Source organism: Schistocerca serialis, chromosome 5, assembly GCF_023864345.2.
Source record: "Schistocerca serialis cubense isolate TAMUIC-IGC-003099 chromosome 5, iqSchSeri2.2, whole genome shotgun sequence".
Taxonomy (NCBI): domain Eukaryota; kingdom Metazoa; phylum Arthropoda; class Insecta; order Orthoptera; family Acrididae; genus Schistocerca; species Schistocerca serialis.
Genome location: NC_064642.1, coordinates 121,618,851 through 121,644,116, shown reverse-complemented (window position 1 = coordinate 121,644,116; position 25,266 = coordinate 121,618,851). Strand labels below are relative to the sequence as shown.

Genomic DNA, 25,266 nt, shown 5'->3' with positions numbered 1-25,266 from the left:
CCTGGACAAAACTGGCTGAAACTGAAACTGAAATTTTGGACAGATCTTAATGATGATTATTGGAGAGAGAGGAAGACTTCTATCCATAAATCAGCTTGGGTTTAGAAAGCATTGCTCATATGAAACAAGTTTTTGGATGAGGGCCAACAAGGATAATTTATATTCTGAGACATCAGGATTGTATCCAATACAGTACCTTGCTGTAAGTCATTAACAGAAGCCTGACCGTATGGATAAACTCTGAAATATTGGATTGTCTAAAAGACTTTCCAAGCAGAAACATTCATGTAATGTTTTAATGTAGTATTAATGACATGCTGCTTGACTCAGTCATGCCAACCAATTAAGTGCAACATTATGAAAAAACATGAAATCTAACAACTGTGTAAGGTTAGGTGTCTGGAAGTTGAATGGCTGACCACAGTTTACTGAGAGATTGATGGGCAAGTGTAGTGCAGCTATAAAGAAAGCCACACATAGGAAGGCTGTGTGCAGATTCTGGAGCACTACTCAAGTTCTTTGGATCCCCAACAGGTTGGATTAAAGAAAGACATTAAAGCAATTCAAAAGCATTTTGTTAGATTTGTTAATAATAACAACAATAGTAATAAAATTTCTTCACGATCAAATAATCAGTATGGTCCCTAGAGTAACACAATCTCAGGACATAGTACAGATTATTCTTTTGAATGCATCAGGCAAGAATGTTTAACTTTACACTTTATATAATACATTTTTAAGCTTAACAATATTTTCTACATCTGTTAATATGCAAGAAGCTGTTACAGTTTGTGTTTTTTCTACCAACATAATACAAGGTGACACACAAAAATGGGAGCTTTTGAAATTTCCAATAAAAATAGGGAAAAGTCCAACAAACAAATTAATTGTCTGCAATTGAACCACTACAACTTAACATTATAAAGAGACAGTAATTCGAATTATCAGTGTTTGAAAATTATGTCCTGTAGATGGCATACTCCTGTAGACACATATGCATTCTTCCAATCTGCTCTTGAAGTTCCTCATTGAGTGCTGCAACATCTCAGCTGGGATACCACAAATTTCATATTAAATTCCTTGTTTCAATTCATCCTGTGCTTTTAAGGTTTCCTCAAGAGAAAAAATCACAAATGGACAAAACTGGGGATCTTGGAAGCCAGGGAATGTCACTGAATCTTGATATGACACGGTTACCGAACAATTCTCACATACCTGCCATTGATTGCCTTCTAGTGTGTGATGTTGCACTATCTTGTTAAGACCAGATTTTCTGAAGTTATGGAAGTTTGTTCAGTGTGGATAGAACAAAATATTGCAATGTCTCAACGTACCAGTCCAAAGTGACAGTTACTCGATCCACTGTTCGTTTTTGTGCTAAAACTGCACAGCATACTTTCACCTTGTTGGCATGTAAAGCATGTTCATTAACTTCATTAGGGGTGCTGTTTTCACAGTAATGGCAGTTCTGCTTATTCATGTAACCTTCAAGATGAAAATGGGCATCATTTGGCATCCACAGGTTGTCCAGAAATCCTGTGTCCCCATTTATGTTTGTCATAATTTGCAGACAGAGTTTTAGATTTTGAGAACTGGATCTGATAAAAGAATGGCTTTGAGCACCTTGAATGCTTGTCTGTGCTCTTCTTTAAACTTACTCAATTATTGCTCAGCAAATTGCCCAAAGGTTTGGCAATTGCAGAGTAATATGTGGTAAACCCCCTAGAGTATCTTCTTAGACCTAGGAAATTTCATACTGTTGCAATAAATTTCAGTTCTGGAAAGTTTTGAACACCTGTTGTCTTCTCAGAAGAAGGTCAGATTTGTCTACACTGTATAATATACCCAAGAAGCTCAACAGTTCTTTTCGAGAACTGGCATTTTGTAAAATTAATTTGCAAGCCATATTCTGCTGCAGCCTTTAACACTAAAGCAAGAGGTCGAAGTGCCTCATCATCAATTTTCATTTGTATTACTATTGTCCATGGAAATAAATACTATGTTCTCTCAAGCCAATGCTCAAAAACAGTATTTGTAAAATGATGCAAACATACAGCTGAAGTTGATAACCCAAATGGAACTCTCCTGAACGGAAAGTGCTGTGATTGTGTCACTAATGAGGTATACCTTCAGCATTCCTCTTTGAGATCAATATGGAACCCACTCTTGAGGTCTGGTGTGGAAAACACATGGGCATCTTGTATTTTGTCTAAAAAATCTTCTATCGGGGGCAGTGGATAACATCTCTCACTGTGATCCTGTTTAGTTTTCTGTAGACTATACAGATGTGATATTCTGTATTTTTCTTTATCTCAACTGCAACCTGGCCTGCATATTCAGATGAACTTAGTTCTATAATTTCTTGATCAAGGCACATCTGGACATGGTTGTCAACAATTTTGTTCTCTCCTGGTGACAATCTTTTGGCTCTACTGTATATTGGTTCCTCTTTTCTGACAATAATCTTCATTCTAACATCAGTGGACTTATTTCTTTGTTGGTGTGTAATTAGTCACTAAACATTTGATGTGTTCATTTGTTTCATCACTAAGAATGCTTTCAGTATCTAATTCTGGTTTGTCTGCTGTATGGATACACATAAGACAAGCTTCCCCTTCAGGCTTCTTATAGTAACTCTGCCCTTGTTTATTAAATCTTCAGTTCGTTCTAGAAGATTGGTCTCAAGTGCCATTTCTAAATTCATAGTGCCTCTGGAAACCACATAAATACCAATATCTGTTTCAGTTTTCACATTATCAACCTCAGTAATTCCTATAAAATACATTTGTGGAGAGAGAAATTTTTTCCCAATCCTGTCAATACTATATCTGTTTCTTGCTAGCTTGGAGCATTCATAATTTCATTAACATATTGTCATAATAAATTAAATTGATTGCCATAGTCAATTAACACCTTCACCTCTTGGTTACTTATTCATACCTTTTTGATTTTAGAGCTGTTAATACTCTTCATATAGTGTTTCCCTTCCTGGTTGCCTTTTAATTATTCTTCCTCTTCATACATTCAGATGAGATGTGGCTAAACTTGTTGCAATTGAAGCATCTCTCTCCTTGTTCTTGTGGTTGCAGTCACTTGACCTGTGATCACTAGCACTGCAACTGAAACACTTTTTGTTTGGTTCCCGAGCTGCACTCTTAGTATTTCTGTTATTTGAGTCTTTAGCATCTTTCTTACTAGAGTATAGAGTACAGAGTTGCTACAGTTGCCTGAGACTGCAGTCATGTGTGTATGAGTTGTGTGTTTGTGTTTGTGTGTGTGATCTATTCTTGAGAAAGGCCTTTCTGGCCAGAGCTTTATTTGTGACAAATCTTTTTGTTGTGCCTATCTGCGACTCGGCATCTCCACTATGTGGCGAGTAGCAACTTTCTTTTTCATAATATTGTTACTAGAGTTTAAATTTTCATTGTTATATAGCTTCTGTCATTTCTCTTTGGCAGTGTCTTCACAGCTGTTTTGTAATGCCTATTTTTTTCTTAAGCCCTTTCACACTTCCAGCATCATGAAATAGAAGTTTTGTGTCTGAGTCATCTTCTGTGCCATCATTCACCTACTGAAATAGTGATTCATAATAAATACAAGCATGGCTGACAATTTCCCTCATTATGAGAAAATATTCTTGAAGAGACTCCTCTTTCTTCTCTCTTCGAGACAGCAGGTGGTGGATCTTTGCAGCACATATTTCATGTTGAATTCTTCCTCCAAAGCTTTCTTCAGTGTAGTTTATGATGTAAGACCTTCTCACCATGAATAAAAATCTTAATCAGACCTTCAAGTGATTTTTTTTTTTTTTTTTTTTTTTTTTTTTTGAAAACAAGCATTTGCAGTTGATTCCAGTCCATTAAAAATGCCGGTCCCATGAAGTGCATGATCCACTTTTTAACTGGAGATCCATCACTGCTGCTAAATAGGTTAAGAGCACCCTCAACGTCATGAAATGACAGAGAAAATTTATGTTGATCTTTTGAATGTCATGAGAATGGTATTTCAATTTCATGGGTTCTTTCTGAATCTTAATGTTTTTATGTCTTCTTTTCAAGTAAATTCGATATTTTATTGCTACCCATTTGGATTGCATCCTCTTCTTCATCGTCAGCATCATCACCGTCCTCTTCACATTCTGTCTCATCATTAATTTTCACTGCAACTTTGTCAATATTGGATAAATAATAATGAATTTTGGAAGTCATTTCATTTTCTGGCTCAATGAATAACTTCTGAGTTACAAGTTCGCTAGCTACTGCTTGAAAAGTGAAACCAGAAAATTCTCACAAACGTTTTCAATTTCTTCTGTCATCCAGAATTTACTTATGCAGAGGTTTGATGGTTTTAACCGGCACAGGTCATATTTTTATTTATTTTTATGATTTCACCTTAAGTTGCCATTTCTAGATGTTTTTTATTGTGTTGGGTATTTCTCCTTTCGTCACTTTTAAAATGTTTTGTTGCATTACTCTGCTACTGCTGATCACCGTTAAAATGTGAATCCTCATTGTAGATTCAGAATCAACACAATTACATATTGCTATGTTTTTGCAGGCAAAATGATGCTCAGAAAGTTTTGTTGTAAACTTTGTAGGTTAGGTGGCACAACTGCATTGCCAGTTATTCAGTTGATCCTGGACAGGCCTCCAGAACTTGTAGGAAAAATGGTTCTTATTAGTCTCCCAGTTACAAGCTTTAATACTAATCTGGTCTGCAAGAAACAAAAGAATCTAACCAACAAGCTCATGTTTTTTCCACAAACAGTGTTCCTCCATGAACACACAAAACTAGTGTCTAATATTCAGCTTCCCTATTGTGTCATCAGGCTTGTCAGTAGAGAAATCTTTAAATCCTACATCAGAATCCCACATTATAGTTCAAGTTATGATTTAGGAAACCTATCCTATTGTATATGTAGAAGTTACCTTGCTATGTAATGTTGAACACAGGTTTCATATACACTGAAGAGTCAAAGAAACTGATACACCTGCGTAATATTGTATAAGGCCCCAGTGAGCACGCAGAAATGCTGCAACATGATGTGGCATGGACTTGAATAATGTCTGACATAGTGCTGGAGGGAACTGACGCCATGAATCCTGCACGGCTGTCCATAAATCTGTAAGAGTGCGAGGGGATGGAGATCTCTTCTGAACAGCATGTTGCAAGGCATCCCAGATACACTCAATAATGTTCATGTTTGGGGAGTTTGATGGCCAGCAGAAATGTTTAAACTCAGAAGAATGTTCCTGGAGCCACTATATAGCTGTTCTGCACGTGTGGGGTGTCGCATTGTCCTGCTGGAATTGCCCATGTCCATCGGACTGCACAATGGACTTGAATGGATGCAAGTGATCAGACAGGATGATTATGTATGTGTCACCTATCAGAGTTTTATCTAGACATATCAGGGGTCCAATATCACTCCAACTGTACACACCCCACACCATTACAGAGCCTCCACCGGCTTGAACAATCCCCTGATGACATGCAGGGTCCATGGATTCATACTCGTACACATCTATCCACTTGATACAATTTGAAATGAGACTCATCCGACCAGGCAACATGTTTTCAGTCATCAACAGCCCAATATTGGTGTTGACAGGTCCAGGCAAGGTGTAAAGCTTTGTCTCGTGCAGTCATCGAGTGTGTGTGAGTTGTCCTTCGGCTCCAAGAGCCTATATCGATGATGTTTCATTAAATGGTTCACACGCTGACACTTGTTGATTGCCCATCATTGGAATCTGCAGCAATTTGTAGAAGGGTTACATTTCTGTCATGTTGAACAATTCTCCAGTTATTGTTGGTTCCATTCTTGCAGGATCTTTCTCCAGCTGCAGAGACGCTGGAGATTTGATGTTTTATTGAATCCCTGATATTCACACTACACTCGTGAAATGGTCATATGGGAAAATCCCCACTTCATTGCTATCTTGGAGATGCTGTGTCCCATTGCTTGTGCACCAACTATAACGTGACATTCAAGCTCACTAAAATCTTGATAATCTGTCATTGTTGAAGTAGTAACCAACCTAACAACTGTGCCACATCCTATATAGGTGTTGTTGCCCGCAATGCTGTATTCTGCCTATTTACACATCTCTGTATTTGAACATGAATGCCTATAACAGTTTCTGTGGCGCTTCAGTGTATTTGATATCTATTTAATATATGCTTGTAACAGACTTTTTGCTGTGACATATATTCTGAAGTCATTTACAGTGACTTGTGTTTCCTGAAATGCTGCCAATTAAACAAAACTACAGTATAGAATGTTTCAGTTATGATAATGTATACGTTATTTCACTTTTCATAACTTCTCATCTATTCCTCTTGCAGCCATAGATCTTCAGAATTGTGGAATAACTGACCACGGTGGATTTAGCATACTTCAGATGTTGGAAATCAATAATGTATTACTTGTGGTGGACATAAGAAACAATCGTTACATCAGCAGTTACATTGAAAATGAGATAATGAAAACACTGGCCAGAAACAACATGCAGAATTTAGATGAATCAAAGGAGGTAGGAAAAAGAAATTGTATAACAATTGCAATTCTGTAGAAATGTTACCTTCTTTTGCTTCAGCATTTGTCCTGATGTGTCAGGGTCCATTAACAGTGGAAAAGTGCCCATCTGTAATAAGGAAATTATATTAATGTTGTGGAAGAATGTCCTTCCATTCACCACAACTATCAGTCATCCTAAGGAATATGAATGACCTTAACTTAGTTCTGGTTGTACCCATATGTCAACTGTTTGTCTCCAATTTCTGACTTGTAGATGGGGACCCAATGCTACATTTGCATAGACCAGTGAGCAAAATGGCTAAAACCCACCCTCAGATTGGCTGGTTTACCAGACCATAGGTTATTAGTCTGTCATTAATCCTTCACACTTTATATGACTCTGACTCATCTCTGTGCCTTGTAAGCTAGTGTGTTGGAAATGCAATTACATGAGCATGTTTAGTCACAAATTTAATGTGTATAATGTTGTCCACTGTAGTCACTGTCCATTCACTGAGTTTATTGTATAAGATCTGGCCTGAGTAACTGTGCTAAATATAAATAAGTAAACCTAAACGGTCTACAATTTATAGCACATTCCTAAATTAAACTTGAGGACCATTGATGTAATACTAAAATTGTCACAAACATGTAAATGTACAAATACTTACATTTATTGATGGTATTTTTATTTTGTCTTTGCAACTACAAGAAAACGTGTATTTTTGTCTCTAAAAGCACTTAATGTTATTGAAATAAAACATCAGTGAAAGATATTTGCAATTTGGCTTGCCTTATAAATCAAAAAACAGTTCATTACAGAAGATACTGATTTTTACTTATCAACAATGTATGAAAAGACAGATTGCTATTTGCCATACAGGAGACACATTAAGTTGCACACAAGCACAATTAAAAGACACTTACATAGAGCTTTTGGCCACAGCCTTCATCGGTAAAGAGAGACACACAAACTATACACTAACTCAAGCAAGCACATCTCACGCACACATGACCATCTCGGGCCAGAATGCTGGCATTTTGGCCTGAGATGCTGGAGCTGCCAATCATGTGTGCGTGAGGTGTGGTTGCTTGTGTGTGTGAATAGTATGTGTGTCTCTCTTGGCTGATGAAGGCTGCGGCTGAAAGCTCTGTTAAGTGTCTTTTAATTTTGTGTCTGCAACTTAACATGTCTTCTTTACAGTAAGTAGCAACCTGTCTTTTCATACATTGTTGATATTCCTGCCTGGGGTTTCCATTGTTTGATTTTGACTTATGATATTTTATGCCTTTTTTCTCTTTGCATCATGAAATGCTATCTGCATGCACATTTTTGAAGTATTGTGCTATTTGGCACTGTTGATTCTGGCCTAATCCCACATTGCTTACCAGAACTTTGCATTTCTTGGTGCAAAACACAACTCAATTAGGCCAGAATGAACAGTGCGACATGAAGGAATATTTAAAAACATGCCAGCAGATGGTGTTTCCTTATGTGAATGAAAACCAAGTGTAAAATACACGGTGTTTCAAAATGAATATACATGTTGTATGGCTTTTTACCATTTATTACATTCAGCTTACAATTATAAATAGTCCACCAAATGGAAGAGGAACTCAAGCAGTTATTCTTACTAGTGTTAAATGCGAGCAACATTTGTCACAAATCGAATTGATAGGCAAGTTCTTCTCAAACCTGGTTTAATGTCTCTGGAGTAATTGTTCCAAAAATGCTGTTTATACAGTTGAGTAGATCAGCTGGTAGTGGAGGCACAAACAAATGACCTTTTATGAGCCCCCAAAGATAAATAGAATATGCTATCAGACTGTGTGTTTGAATGTGGTGGTCACGCAAAACAACCTGTCACCTGGCCCTTTGCAACTAATCATGCTGCTGGGTACATCGTCTTTTAACCAGTCACGTACTGAATTATGTAGGTCATGTCGCACACCATCTTACTGCCAAATAAAGCACTGTGATTCAGCTTCTTCCAATACAGAAAAGAGCCATAGATCTATAAATGAGGAACACCAGTTTCAATTGGTTCACTGTAAAGGAAAGGCCCGTAAACATTGTATCGAAGCAAGCTGGGATATTTTAATTCCCCTTTTGTTTTGCCATTTGCCTCCTTAAATTCATTTTGTTACTTAAATTATTTTTTTTAACTAATTACCATTAAAATACGTGAGCATAATCAGCATGTATTCAGTAAACTATTGTAGCAGTATGTGCAGGTTCGCCTGCTAACTATTAATGAGGTTTATGGAAAGTTAAGTAATTAATAGTGCACTGGCCAAATAACTGCTTATTGTTTGGGGGTTATGAACAGTGAAATTAAACTACTGTGAAATGTAACTGTGCATCTGTCAGCTACATTATTTACTGTAGTAGGTGTCCAAATTACGAACCCCATTTTTCAGTTAGTGTAGCAACGCAGTACGTCGACACCGAGGGCAATCAACAAACTAGGAAATAAAGCAGGTGGAACCGCTACAACATTCCGCCAGGATATGCACAAAAAACATTCAATTTAGGGGAGTCTCATGGCAGCTGTACCATCTTGTGAGGATTTGATGACCATCAGATTGCACATTACTTGTGTCCACATTTTCACATAAGTGAAATGCCAATTCATCACTGAAGACAACACAATCCTTAAAATCTTTATCGTCATGCAGCAACATTTCATTTTCAAATTTGTCACGTAAACCCTAGTCTGTGGGCTTTAGAGCTTGTAACAACTGCAAACAATAAGGATGCAGTTGTAAGTGGCTCCTTAAAAGTCTCCAAACAGATGTCACTAGAATTGCTAATTCATGACTAGCCTTCTGAACTGATTTCTTGGGGCTACACATGTAAGGCCTTCACTCGTACAACACATTCTGCAGTCACTCTTAGTCATTCCTTACTCTTCTGTTTGTGCACAGGTATACGAACAAAACTGTCTGAGTTGTTCTTTTATTTGATGTATTATTTATGATTGTAAGTTGAATGTAAGTTGTAGTAGAGAGGATATGAAATGTAGACTGGCAATGGCAAGGAAATCGTTTCTGAAGAAGAGAAATTTGTTAACATCGAGTATAGATTTAAGTGTCAGGAAGTCGTTTCTGAAAGTATTTGTATGGAGTGTAGCCATGTATGGAAGTGAAACATGGACGATAACTAGTTTGAACAAGAAGAGAATAGAAGCTTTCGAAATGTGGTGCTACAGAAGAATGCTGAAGATAAGGTGGGTAGATCATGTAACTAATGAGGAGGTATTGAATAGGATTGGGGAGAAGAGAAGTTTGTGGCACAACTTGACTAGAAGAAGGGATCGGTTGGTAGGACATGTTTTGAGGCACCAAGGGATCACCAATTTAGTATTGGAGGGCAGCGTAGAGGGTAAAAATCGTAGAGGGAGACCAAGATATGAATACACTAAGCAGATTCAGAAGGATGTAGGTTGCAATAGGTACTGGGAGATGAAGAAGCTTGCACAGGATAGAGCAGCATGGAGAGCTGCATCAAACCAGTCTCAGGACTGAAGACCACAACAACAACAAGTTGAATGTAATAAATGCTACAAAGCTTACAACCCATGTATTCAATTTGAAACGTCGTGTACTATAAGTAAAATGTATATCTTTTGTAACAAACTGTGTTTCAATCTTGAAAGCAAGCCAAATTTTAAATATCTTTCATTGCAGACCACTGATGATGTTTTATTTCAATAAAATGAAGCACATTTGATTACAAAAACATGCATTTTCTTGTAGTTGCAAAGATAGAATTAAAATACCTTCAGTAATTGCAAAGCAGCTGAGTATGATATAGTCACACAAGTGAAAAACTTACATTTATACATTCTAAACTCTATAAGGCAATTCATAGGCTGTTGTATCCACACAAGACAGCTTTCCAACAGTCGCCCTTACATTTATACATATTAAATTGTATAAGGCAATTCATAGGCTGTTGTACCCACACAAGACAGCTTTCCAACAGTTGCCCTAAAAATGTACAGTCAACTGCCTCCAGAAGTGAAATCCCTGCCACCTGAATTATTTCGGAAAGAAATTGCTCAGGACTTGAAGCAACATCCACTATATTCCTTGGAAGAGTTTTTCAACAGTGGTTCTAGTGAATGGACAAAATAATAAATATTGTTATGTTTTATACTTTTGCCTAAATTTAATCTTCTTTTTATGTTCTCAGTTAACTGCACATTTAATTTTATATTTTATTTAAAGTACATATTTTGCCAAAACGAAACTTTATGTATGTGATCTACATGGTTTTGTAAACATTTTGCTTTATGGTATTTTCATTTGCTGCTATGAAGTTTTACTTTCCTGTTTAGTTATATTTCATTTTCTCTATGTTCTATGTGTTTTTGTGCACTGCATAAATATTTTCTTTTATTTGTAATATAAATTTTGTATATGGTGTTGTATAAAAGTTAGTTGCTAAACATTGTATTTGTGACGCAGTCTGTCCAGCCATGGCTGGTAAACGATGAAGATATAGTAATAAAGTAATAAAGCACTGTCAGAAGAAAGTGATTGTATGGAGAGTAAAATACTATTTGTGAAACTAAAATATTCTGGAGTTAACAGCATACCTGTTGGCACTTATTCAGCAAAACCAAGTAAGAAAGTATTGTGTAGAAATGATAACTACAGTTCTTGCTGATGCATTTACAAAGATCTTGAAATCTGTACAATCACTACTCACTACATTTACTCTTCAGTGGTATTCGCCTCTATTAATGGAATCCAGTTTCCGATGAACTGTGACTTAAAACAACCACAATGTGTGACAGAAAAATAAGACTTCTCCCTATCAGTTTTCCATTTAGCTGATGAACTGGTCAAAGGTAGCATAACTTGTTTTAAACTTGATTACTTTTTCAGCCACTGATAAGTAGCCATAGTTTTAAAATGATAATTTCATCTGAAGATCTGTATACAGCTGCTCATAGATATATGCACTGTTATACATATCTGGCCCCTTGTGTAACTTTTAATTGTATGATTTTGCTGGGTGCATACATTTCCATGGATTAGAAAGACCTATTTATGAAAAGACAAAAAGGTATAATGTAGATAGCTACAACTTCTTTGCTACCAATATTTTAAAATGTTTCTGAGGAGGCAGTGCAGAAGGGAGCTGTAAACCATCTCAATAAATGTAATTTGTTGTCATACTTGCAGTTTGGGTTCAGAGTGGACATTCAACACAAAATCCTATTTATTGTTTTATTTGTGAGGAACTTACAGGGCTAAATAAATTGAGTAGTTATGTTCTTCCCATTAACAAAAGCCTTTGATTGTACTGATCTTTAAACACTTTTGCATATGTCTGAGCGATATGGAATGAGTAGGACAGCTCATCAAAGGTTCATTTTATATGTAGCAGGTAGGGATAAAAATCACAGGAAATCATTTCTGAAAGTATTCATCTGAAGTGTAGCACTATATTCAAGTGAAATGCAGACAATAAACAGTAAAGAAAATAAGAGAAGCAAAGCTTTTGAAATGTGATTTTGCAAAAGAATGCTGAACATTGGGCTAGTATATCAGATAATCAATGATTGGGTACCTTTCTTTATTAACAATTAACAGTAGCTTCCAATCTGATATGTAAGCATAGATCAAATGTGGCTTAGATTCAAAGAAATAGTATTGATGGCAATTGAGAGGTATATACCAAATAAATAAAAAGAGGGATGATATTGATCCTCAATGATATACAAAACAGGCCAGATCACTGTTGCAGAAACAACAAAAAAGGCTTGTCAAATTTAAAAGAATGCAAAATCCACAAGATTTGCGAAGTTTTACACAGGGTCAAAATTTAGCACAAAACCTCAATACTAAATACTTTTACTAGTTTCCACAGCAAAATTATGACTAAAAATCCAGCATAAAACCCAAAGAGATTGTGGTCAATATAAAGGACACCAGCAGCAAGACTCAATCAATACCTTCACTGCACAATAACAGTGGTGATTTTATTGATGTCAGTGCATTAAAGCAGAATTACTAAACACTGTTTTCCAAAATTCCTTCACCAATGAAGATGAAGTAAATTTTTCAAAATTCAGATGAAGAACATGAGTAACTTAGAAGTAGTAGCAAAAAGAGCTTAAATCTCTCAGTAAAGGCAAGGCCTCCAGTCCAGATTGTGTACCAACAAGGTTCCTTTCAGAGTATGCTGATACAGTAGCTCCATACTTAGCAATCATACAACCACTTCCTCATCATAAGATCCATACCTAAAGACTTAAAAGTTGCACAAGTCACACCAATACCAAAAAAAGAAAATAGGAATAATCTGCTAAATTACAGAGCCATATCACTAATGCCAATTTGCAGTAGGATTTTGGAACACATACTGTGTTTGAACATTATAAGTTACCTTGAAGAAAATGATTTATTGACAAAGAGCCAACACGGGTTTCGAAAATATTGTTATTGTGAACACAACTAGCTCTTTATTCTCGCTAGGTAATGACTGCTATCAACAGGGGATGTCACATTGATTCCATATTGTTAGATTTGCAGAAGGCTTTTGGCCCCATTCCTCACAAGCAACTTCTAATCAAATTGCATGCATATGGAGTATCATCTCAGTTGTGTGAGTGGACTCATGATTTCCTGTCAGAAAGGTCACAGTTCATAGGAATTGATGGAAAGTCATTGAGTAAAACATAAGTAATATCTAGCCTTCCCCAAGGAAGCATTATAGGCTCTCTGCTGTTCCTTGTCTACACAAATGATTTGGGAGACAATTTGAACAGTCCTGTTAGTTTGCAGATGATACTTTCATTTACCATCTTGTAAAGTCATCAGATGATCAAAACGACTTGCAAAATGATTTAGATAAGATATCTGTATGATGGAAAAAGTGGCAATTGACTCAAAAGAATGGAATGAGCACTGAAAGTGCTAAATTTCAGTTACATGATAAATCTCACAAATCTAAATGGTGTAAATTCAACTAAATATTTAGGGATTGCAGTTACAAATAAGTCAAAGTGGGATGTTTACATGGATAATGTTGTGGGGAATGCAAACCAAAGACTGTGATTTAGAAAATGCAGCAAGTCTGATAAAGAGACTGCTTACACTATGCTTGTCTGCCCTCATCTAGAGTACTGCCATGTGCTGTGGAATCCACATCAGATAAGATTGGCAGAGGACATCAGAATAGTTCAAAGAAGGGCAGCTCATTTTGTGTTATCACAAAATAGGGGAGAGAGTGCCACAGATGTAATACACAAATTGGGTTGGAAATAATTAAAACACAGGCGATTTTCATTGTGGCAGCATCTTCTCATGAAATGTCAACCACTAACTTCCTCCTCAGAGTGTGAAAGTATTTTGTTGGAGCCCAACCACATGTAGAGAAATAATCATCATGATAAAATGGGAGGAATCCGTGCTTGCACAGAAAGATTTAAGCATTCATTTCTCCCACATGCTGTTCGAGAGTGGAACACCAGAGAAATAGCTTGAAGGTGGTTCGATGAATCCTCTGTCAGGCACTTAATTGTGAATTGCAGAGAGTCATGTAGATGTAGGTGAAAAATCTTACAAAAGAAGATATAGGCTGATTGAACACATTTTAAGTCATAAAAGAATAATTAATTTTTTGTGAATGGAAGTGTTGGGGGTAAAACTTTGGTAGCAAGTGGAACTGTCAGGGTAAAAATTGTATAGGGAGATCAAGACTCAAATTTAGTAAACATGCTCTAATTGAGGTGGGTTTCAGTTGTTACGCAAAGATGAAAAGAGCTACACAGGAAAGAGTAGTGTGGAGAGCTATATCAAACAAGTCTTCAGACAGAAGAGTACAATAGCCATATACAAGATGTATCATAATTAGTAGTAAAAACTGATACTGGTGAAAGTATGTGATAGCAGCAGCAAAAACAGTCAAAGTAAACATGGGTCCACAAAGAAGTCATTTGGGAGATGATTGCAAATATATGGTTCCACTGACTTCAGTATGAAAGATTGTCCTAGTTAGTACAAATGTAATTCAAATGTTAACTTCTTGATGAAGTCTCCATCTAATTAGTTTCAAATATCACCCATGGCCTACTTTAACAAGAAATTCCATTCTACTCCAGCATGCTACTTGTTACAACTTACTCCACTGTTGTACATGTTAAAGCAGGTGTTCCATGTGCCCACTTTACATTTGGGTGCAATGCTACCCTCTTTTCAAAACATCTCCCAGATCATCTCATAAATACTCACAAGACTACAGTTTGCTGCTCCAGTTGTTCAAACGTATTAGTTGGAGTGCTATGTACAGTACTTTTAAGATGACCTCAGAGAGAAAAATCTGAGGACTGAAGTCAGCTTGTCTTGGAGCACTCGAACTATGTATCTTGGGCTGTATTGTCATATAAGGTGTCACCTTACATTAGCAGCATAATATGTCAGTGTCCCATCATGTATGTACCGTATTCTCTAACCAAGGGTAAAGTTGGAGCATAGTTGAATGGAGACTTAATCAAAAAGTGTACATTTCAACTACATTTATATTACCTAGGATGATACTTCATAATGAAGTCAGTGGTGGCTTGTAATGCATGCTTAATTTTCTCACAAACAATTCATTTGTTGATGCATGTTTACAGAACATTTTTTGCTTCTGTTATTATACACTTTTGCCCTTGTCGTTTTTCATGATATACATTGATTATCTGACACGAAACATGATAAAGGATTCTAAAATATTCATTCTTGCATATGATAGATGTGTTATGTCATATACATTATTTAATAAATAGGGTAGTGGCTAATGTTGGATCATGATTCACAAAATACAGATTGCCACTTAACTGCAAAAAAAGATAATGCATACAGTTATTGACATGGGACTCCTCTAAAAGTAAAATTGTTATTATCTCAGGGTGCTCAAATAATTAGTGAAGTTAAATAGGTTAAATTCTAAGGGGTGAAGGTTGATGAATGGGCTTTCTTTGGTGTTTCGCATTTAGGACCTTATGCAGAAACTAAATGGTGCTACCATCACTACAAGAATAATCTCCAGTGACAGTGTCACTGAATTTTGTAGGTTGTTTATTTTGGATACTTTCATTCTATTATCTCCAGCGGTATTATATTTTGTGGCAACTCTGTACATTGACAAAGAATATTCCTAACCAATGAAAGGGTGGTTAGAATCATCCTGCAGGCAGTCATTCAAATATCCATGAATTTCAACTCACTCAGAGATGCTGGTGGTTGTAGTCATGCATGCATGAGGTATGCTTGCTTGTGTGAATGTATGTGTTTTCTTTGCTGTAGAAGGCTTTGGCCAAAAGCTATAATGTGTGATAGTCTTTTTGTTGTGCCTATCTGCAAATTGCCTGGTCATTTTTGCAGTGAGTAACAATCTTTCCTTTTCCTAATGTCGATATTCCAACCTCGAAACTCTGCCGTCCCTGTACATGTAGTCCATCATGAAATTTATATTTAATAATACAGACTCATTCAACATGAATTCCAGTATTCATTCAGTTAACACTCAACAGAAAAAAATTATCTGCACTCGAGTAACACTTCCTTAATCATTGTATACTGACAGGAATGGAAGTGTAACACAGTGAAATACTAGTTCAGTAACAGATATAGAAGTTCATCATTTAATGAGCTGTAGATGATTAGATGTTGGTTCCATTTGAAACTGTTGTCTATCATATGAGGTGTGACTCACATGTGCATAAATTCACTCTTGCATTCATTATGACATGTATACAAACAACCTCTGAATGTTATGTTGAGGCATTTCTTGCTGTGCCTGAAACATGTAATTGATCATTTTATGAAGATGGCTAAGTGGAGGCTGATATGAAAGTATAAATCTTCCTGTTACATCTCAGACATGCTCGACAAATGACAAAACAAGTGACTGGGCAGAGCATACAAAGATCAATACATTCCTGAAGGCATTTGTGGTGTAACTGCAGTGTTGGGGGATTTTGATTTATCCTCCTGTAATATACCTTTTGGTACTCTACTCATAAAGGGTATGACAGCAGGGCATACAATTCTCTTGACATACTGCTGGTTATTCAGCCTCCTTTCAACAATTAGTGAATCAGTCCTGTTGTCATATCCAATAACTCCTCACATAATGATTCCAGGAGTTGGTTAGGTATGAGTCCCAAGAACTGCTTACTGTGACCTCTCACCAGTTTGTGTACAGAAATGTTGACATCGATTTCACTGCCACAAATAGACATGTGAATCACTGTCAAATTCCACAGAATGTCACTCATGTCCCAGTTGCCTCAAGCACTACACCTTGCAAGCTCCTGTTGTCTGTGGTATCGTGTCAATAGTAAACAATGCATGGTAACTTGGAATCTCAACCGAGCTTCCAGTAATCTGTTCCCAACGGTTTGCTGTGACACTGGCTGTGGCCTCTACCTGGATTGCTGCTGTTGCCATCCATCTATTCATCTGAGCCAGTTGAGAAATCCAGTGATCTTCTCATGCTGTAGTTCTTCTGGTAGGAAACATACCACTCTTCTTGCCACACTGTTATCCTGAGTCCACCTTGTCACCATTCATTCTGCAGTCATTACTCTCGAGGCAGCTAGCTGTCTTATGTGATCTGTCTGTGTTTACTTTGCCATTTTCCTGGTGCCAATGATTTCACCTGTCTTGAAGTCTGAAAGGTAATTTTCCAATAATAATGGACACAATGAATAGTAACAAGTATGCACACTATTATTAGTTCATCTGCAATTTTTCAAATCTTAAGTTGAAAAGCTTCATTGTGTCTCACTCAGTTTGTCTTGTGCAGTTGTTCCATACAGTAGTTCAGAGCCTTTCATTATTAACTCATCTTATGCGTGAATATTGAACAGTATCGCAAACAATGCTGGTTAATTTATAATACTATTAAACATTTTTGTTTAAGTTTTAAATATGAATTGGGTTACTGTGGATTATATTATGGTGACTTGTTCCATGATTTAGTTTGACCCAAACTAAATCACACAGCTTGAGAAGAATCAGATAAGGGCTCCACCACTGTGTTCATAGACTGCATGTCTGCATTGCTGGATTCATCTGACAGCTTTCTGATGCCTTTACTAACAAAACTTACCACTGTGATCCCATTCCAGAAGTCCAATATGGTTTCCAGTAGTTTCTGAAAATGTAATATCCATTTAAAACCCTTTTACCTGAGTAATCTCATGAGCTGCACCCATGATCAAGGGCAATCTCTATTGTTTTTCCTGCGAAATGGCATCTTTTTCCGAATCTGCTACGCTTGTCTTTCTCAGCTCCGTAAGCTATCTTCCTGCATGTTAATCATCTTTCCCATGGCACCAAAAAACCTATGTTCTAGTCAAATATGCCACCACTGTTCATCTATGTTGTTGTTATCTGTACCAAATGTAAAAGTTTCTTCCCTATAACTAAGATGCCCTCCCCTTTCTCAATACCAGCTCTGCTGTAATGGAGAGGTGAGAACTATCCTTCTGCTCCTTCCTGAATTTTTGTTGCACTCTCCTTGGCCTAAAACAGTACTAGAACAATTCTCTGCCCTGTTAATTATATAATTAGTTAATTATGAATGGTTAATTATGACCCAGTAGTCAGTTACAGATGACTGGTTGTTTTTCATCATTTTTATATATTTAATAATGAATGTTCTAGAGAACATTGATTCATTAACCTTATTGACAGTTCATATATGAGTCAGAATCTATTTTGTAATCCTTATATTGACAAATAGCTTTCAAAATACGAAGACACCATTGTTGTTCTCATGTTGACACCAGTGTGACACAAACTCATGTTACGCTATCAAGTATAATATTTCCCATCATTTTCTTTTGCTCATAAACTTAGATATGCTTTTATATTTTCAGTATTGTTGGATATCACTTGCAAAGTCCATTGAGAATTCTGCATCTTCCCAGAGACTAAAATCTAGTCCTTCGGGGTCTTCTATAGGATCAAAGAGCTCGAAAAAAAATGAAATTTCATCCCAAAGAGGTGCAGTAAAATGCTCTGTTCCAGCAATAAAAAGGTAAAGTGTTCAGTGTAAGCACCTTGTTAACAAAATCTTAAAATTCCCAGAACTTATAGTTATGTCTTTTTCAGGAGTTGTTCAGATTATAATCAACAGAAGATGGACAAAGAGCAATATGAAATGAAGAGTCATAAGTGAGTGTTCTAAGTAATATAATATATATGCTTGATAATTGTTTGTTACATTAAAATGTGCACTTTTGAAGAACACTTCATAAGTGTACATTTTCAAGGCTCTGTATGCCTGTTGATTAATCATAAGTGACCTTAACATGAACAGTTCTTGTTTTATCTACCTGTAGATCTGTTACTGGATATTCACTTGATTTTACTAGTAAACATGTAGCAGAATGTTACTGTTACCACAGCTGATTAGTTTAGGTGAAATATTTGTACATATTTTTTTATACCTAAGCAAGTATATGTAAACACTTTCAGATTTCCAGAATGAACCTTTCACTCAATAGGTGCATATGGAGTGTTTTTAAATTTCCTGGCTGATTAAATCTGTGTGCTGGACTGGGTCTTAAACTCAGTACTTTCTCATTTATAAGCAGTGCTCTTACTGACTGAGCTATCCCTGTATGGCTCATGACCCACTCTCATACCTTTAGTTCTGTTTGTATCTCCCTGCAGCTTTTCAATTTTCACAGGAGCTCTCCTGCAAATATCTTGCTAGACTAGCACTCCTGGAAGCAATGGTGTAGCTACAGCCTGACAGTTGTTTTCAGAATGAGTATTTTACTCTGCAATGAAGTGTGCACTGTTTAGAAACTTGTAGTTTCTTTAAACCTGTTACAGGACATCGTTTAACAAGGAACTTGTTACTTAATCCTTTACTTGACTCTTGGATATCAGAACCAAATGCATAGAAGACATACATTTTCCTAGCATGGGCTTTGTTTTAGCCAACTCTGCCCTTGCTACAGCTTTAGCTTACAGTACATTCATTATCTTCCTCTGTATGGTGTTTTGTTCACCCTGGAATGTGAGAAGGTTTCACAGCGTGGCACATAGATGGCACCGCTGTCAATGATATTTTTTTAATGTTGCTTCATGTTGGGCAGTATACACGGAATAGCTGTGTGTTTCTTATTAATAGATTAATTGCATTGCCTTCTCATTGTAAAATTCCTAATTTTAGGGGTCTGTTGTCAACACATATCCAGCCAAAGTTGGTGAAGGTGTACCTACATCAATGTCTGTACACTGTAAACTACTAAGAAACACATGTCAGAGGCTACTTCCAATAGCATCACTTACTAGGGCATTTTTCAGTATCATTCGTACATGGACCATGTGAAAAATGGATTCCTTACCTGCTCTGTGCTAGCCACAATTAGTTGAATCTTGTCTTTGTCATCCCTATGGGGACTGTGGTGTATTCCTAGATCCCTTACCTAAACCTGGTTCATAAAACTTTATAAGGACACTGTCCTGGGATAGTTTCCATCTGTCAGCAAGTGTCTGCCAGTCCAGGTTTCTCAGAAACTCAGTAATGCTCCCCTGTATGTCAAACAAACCTATGACAACTCGTGGTGCTGTAGGAGTTTTATTGGTATAGCCATGCAATCAAAACATTAATTGAGTAGGCACACTTGTTTGTGGATACACACTTTTAATTCACTTTATTTTTACACCTTGTGATAGCTAGGGCTCAGCATGAATGCACACTTCTTAACTGAACAAACATAACAATACAAAAATATGTCACATACTCTCAGTCACTTGGGTGTTCACAACTGATCAGGTATCAGTCAGGTCACTACACCAGTCTCCATCCCCCCCCCCCTCCCTCCCCCATCCTTAAGAACACTGAAGCTCCAGGGATATTGGGGAACCTGTGTTTGACTGATCTCCCTGCTTGTGTTACTGTCACTGGATGCTGTAGTGTATTTGTGAGGGAGGAGGAGCCTAAAGGTGTAGCCGGAGAGCCCAGAGAGTCCTCCTCCATTGAATTCTCTTCAAGGTGTGCCTGCTTCAGATGCTTAATAGATACTGTTTTCTCTCAGTTGTAGCACAAGATCTTGAAGGTGTTTGTTCCCCTGTGGACAACTTTGAATGGTCCTATGTATGTCGGCTTTAATGATAGGCAGACAGTATCATACCTCAACCAAACATGCAAAGTTGGTTCAAGTTCTTGTGGATGAAAACAAGTTTAGGTGTATAAGGGCAGAACAGGGCATATTATTTCGTAGATATTTCCCAAAATCTGTAAGTTATTCTTTCTGTGGTAACAACTGAGGCTTTTCTGAAAGTAATTCAGGTGACAGCCTTAAATTTTCACTGTAGACCAGCTGGACTGCAGTGTGTAATGAGTGTAATTCAGTGAAGTCCATAAACAAAGAAGCACCAGAGGTAAAGCCTCAGACCAATGCTTACCTCTGCACTGGAGTGCCATCTTCAATGTCCAGTGCTAGCTGCACCACCATCCTATTGCTTATGGGCTGGTAGTTGGTAGTCCCAATGTGCAAGGAGCCACAGAATCACAGTAGTTTGTGACATAGTAATGACTCAAACTGCTTCTAGTCTGCAGAAATTGTTTGGGGAACACTGAATCAGGAAATTCACCTTTAATCAATGCATGGGCATCTGTTATTCCTGCAATATCTGTAATTGGAAAATCCTCTGACCCTCATGTAAAATGCTCCACTGTGATTAGCAAATAAAAATAACTATTGGAGTAAGACGGCTGGCCCACCAGTACCACATGCACATGTGAGAGACATAGGTGTAACTATTTTGCTGAGGGGTGTAGACACATGCCTGCCATTCTTGCATAGTTGGCAGTCTTTCTTCATTCGTGGCCAGATCATCTGTTTTGTTAACAACCTGACTGTGGCCAGTACACCAAGGTGAGATAAATTATGAAAAGCTTAAAAAACTGGCTGCCAAAATTTTTGTGTTAAGGAAACTTGCTCCATGTTGTGAGATGTTTCACACCATAATGAAGCATTCAGCTCTGATGCATGTATTTGTGACAGCACAGGGCTGTACTGCACCTGCTCCAGCATTGAACATAGCTCTGAGTCCTTAACACAGATATTCAGTGATGCTCTCCCATGGGACCGCTTTTACACAGCAAAGCATCGAGAGAGGAAGTTGGCCACTGCATTACTTTTTCTGCTGATGTGAAGTACATCTGTCATGAAATGTGAAATGTATTCAGTGTGCCTGCACTGTCTCAATGATGCATGAGTGGTGTCCTTGGAGAAGATGGATGTGAGAGGTGCATGATCTGTGTAAACAATGAAGTGTTTACCTTCCATTTTGTCTCTGAAATATTTTCTTGACTCATATATAGCATACAATTCTCTGTCAATGGCACTCTCTTTTTGCTGTCATCATTAATGAGTGAGAAAAAAATGTCAAAGGCTGCCATGGCCTGTTGACTAATTGTTGCACAATGGCTCCTACAGCAGCTTGGATTGTGTTCGCCATTAGGGCCGTAGGAATGCTAAGACTTGGATGAGTGAGTAGCACTGCCCGTGCTGTGTAGTCTTTGGCAGAGTTGAAGACTGTCAGCTGCTCTGGACTCCATCTCACTTTCCTGTTTCCTGCAATATACTTTCCTTTTATTAATTCCATGAGAGGCATCAGTAGTACTGCAGCTTTTGGTGGTGACATCCCTGAGCATCCAAGGAAACACTGCAAGTCTTAGTAAGTTTTTGGTAGTGGACCATTACAAATGTTATCTACCCTTTCTGACAAAGAGACAATGCCATTAGAGGACAACTCAAATGCTAGAAATTTGACACAGCTTTTACCCAGTAAAGATTTCTCCCTGTTTATGGCCACTGTGTGTAGGCAAGGATGTTTGAATAGTTGAACCCGTCATGTGAGGTATAGGGGACCCATCCAGTACTGTTCTGGCATTCAGTACTTGGTGGTCTTCACATAGGTGCCAAGTGTTGTTGCACTTCCATACCATGAATAAAGGCGATGCCCACAGGCTCTTTGAAGGTGCCATTACTCCACCTTGAATATGGTTGTTGATACCCTCTCTAACCACAGAGAACTTTTCTGGCATTAGGAATCATGGTTTAGCCACCACCATAGGTCTAGGCAATGTGCAAATGAAGTGCATCATTTTCTGACTCTCCTTGTCCTTTGCTTGTTTCACAGATATAACATCAGGAAATCTATTGAGAATGATGTCCATGTTACCATAGTACTGCATTGACAGTCAATTTTGCTACGGGCAGAAGTGTGCCACTATGCATGTCAACCACCAATAGGAAGTGGTGCAAGAAATCTGGCCCCAAAATGGGGTCAATAATATTCACGACAATGAATCTCTACAGAAACTGTCTATTCAAACTGGTATCCAATAGCATTTCCTTTTTTCCATATGTCTTGATAACTGAGTTATTGGCAGCCATTAACATTTGCAATCTCACAGCATCAATTGCTTCAAAACAGTGTCCTGGTAGTACACTAAGGTTAGAACCAGTGTCAACCAAAATGATGGACTTCTGATACCTTGTCCACCATAAAAAAAGCCTTTTTGAATTTTTTGAATGATTTCATAAAACCTATTCTCTGCAGTTACTGAGTGAGGTGGTGCAGTGGTTAGCACAGTGGACTCGCATTCCAGAGGATGTTGATTCAAACCCATGTCCAGCCATGTAGATTTAGGTTTTCCATGATTTCCCTAAATTGCTCAAGGCAAATGTCAGGATGGTTCCTCTGAAAGGGCATGACCAGTTTCCTTCCTCATATTTGACACAATTCAAGTTCGTGCTCTGTCTCTAATGACCTAAATGGTAACAGGATGTTAAACCCAATCTTTGTTCTTCCTTTTCTCTGCAGTTGTTGGTAACACATGTGTGGGGAGCCTGAATTCATTTGGAATTCCAGGCGAATCCTCTTGAAGCTCAGATCATCACAACCTGGCATGAAGTTTATGCTGTGGCATCTCTTTTTTATCATATCAGGACTTGGCATGGGTGGGAACTTTGTCAAGCATCTGTGGGCTGTATCTTACTTGAGAAGAAACCTGATACTCTTGCTTGTGCTGCAGTTAAGTTTGAGATTTCATCAATGATTGTTGAAGTTAGACATGCCTGTGACTCAAGTTGGTTTGTTGCAGATGTTCTACAGAAGGGAACTTGAGTGATGAGCCATTTGTGGTAACCTTCCAGCATTATGTGTCTAAGTGCATGCTGCGGGCATTTAAAGTTTCAATTATCACTGTACAAGGGTAGACACAGCAGGGAAATGTGAGGACAGGCAACATTTATGAGTGGGACAACAGTCACTGACGCCACACACTTTTGTGCCCTAACTCTGAAGTGTTGGTGTACCAGCACCAATAGGATTTTGTTGCCTGCCACTGCGCACTTACTGAGTTTGGACAAGGAAGGAGTGGGTGAGTGGGAATTGAATGTCATTCGTTATAGGAACATGTGCTTCCAAATATAAATTTACTTAAAACCCAAAACATGTAAGATTCAATATGATAATTTCCTTTTTGGCTAAAAAAAGAACAAGTGTTTTGATTAAGACAATAAGATTAAAGGAGCAGCCAGTTAAATTTCAACTAAAAAGTAAATCTCAGAAGCAGCAAAGGCTGATTAATAAATTAGGTAATCTCAGGGAGATGTGAAACAGATTACACAGTGATTAATAACAAATAACTTGAATTTAGACTTCAGAATTAGTAAATTACATACAATTGGGCATTAAATTCCCAGAGCAAGTCATCATACTTCAACAACATCACAACTTCGACTCTGATGTCACCATGTTGTGGGATGCCTCTCGATAGCCCACCCCAGCAATTCTAATCAGCTGCCTCTAAAACACACATAAAATACAATTTCAAAAACAAGAGAAAAAGCACACATAATTATGTAATGCCTCTAAAAACACATAAAATACAGTTTTAAAAACAAGAGAAGAAGTGCACGTAATCATGTAACAGCAGTGTTCCAACTCCAGTTCCCCAAAGGTTAAGTAAAGGAATCTACAGTATCTGTCCCATGATATTTCAAGCAATGGGAACAGTGTGTATACTAAGTAACAGTCACAAACAGAGCACTTCCCATATGAGGGCAGGTAACAGCTACTGGCAATTACTCAGTAAACACTGAGTGTATGGGCAGACACAAGCAAGTAGTGATACACAAAAACTAGGTGCAAGACCATCAGTGCCACTCACTAAAATTTTAAACCACCAAATACAGTAACAAATACATATATCAAGATGAAGGCATTAAACAAACATAAGTAAATATATCAGAAGGACATTCCTCATGGGAGACTGAAATTAGCCAAAACTGGACAATGGGTTATAGTAGAAATAATGACAATTTGGCACCAGGAAGTTCACTCAGCAACTAATGGCTACTGCCAATTACTCAATAAACACTTCCTGCACAAGCAAGCAAAGCTAGGCACAAGGGCTGTCAATAAAGCTATGTTTTCCTAGCTGCAGGAGTTTACCACAAAGTGCTGCATAAAACACATGTGAGACTGTGCTTCCCACTCACACAATGCCAACATACCAGACCATTTTCCTAGGGTATGGGCAATGCAGTACCGCTGCAGGCTCTACCTGTGGGAAATGTCTGCATGCTTTGGGAGGAGTCTGTCCTACGCATCACAGTGATTTACTTGGATGGAGGATTGGGTAAGTCAAACTGAGCAGCAGCAAACTTCTAGGCAACAGCCGCAGAATTTGTTTTGTGTGC

The 25,266-nt window shown here is 37.7% G+C and overlaps 1 protein-coding gene across 1 annotated transcript in view; it reads left to right on the top strand.

The window, feature by feature from the left end:
- LOC126481787 (centrosomal protein of 78 kDa-like) overlaps window positions 1-25,266 on the top strand; it is a 220,826-nt gene that overhangs the window by 159,334 nt on the left and 36,226 nt on the right. Inside the window, exons 6-8 of the mRNA XM_050105742.1 lie at window positions 6,346-6,533; window positions 18,409-18,569; window positions 18,644-18,706. Coding sequence (XP_049961699.1) covers window positions 6,346-6,533; window positions 18,409-18,569; window positions 18,644-18,706 — 412 coding nt within the window. The remainder of the gene's footprint in view (window positions 1-6,345; window positions 6,534-18,408; window positions 18,570-18,643; window positions 18,707-25,266) is intronic.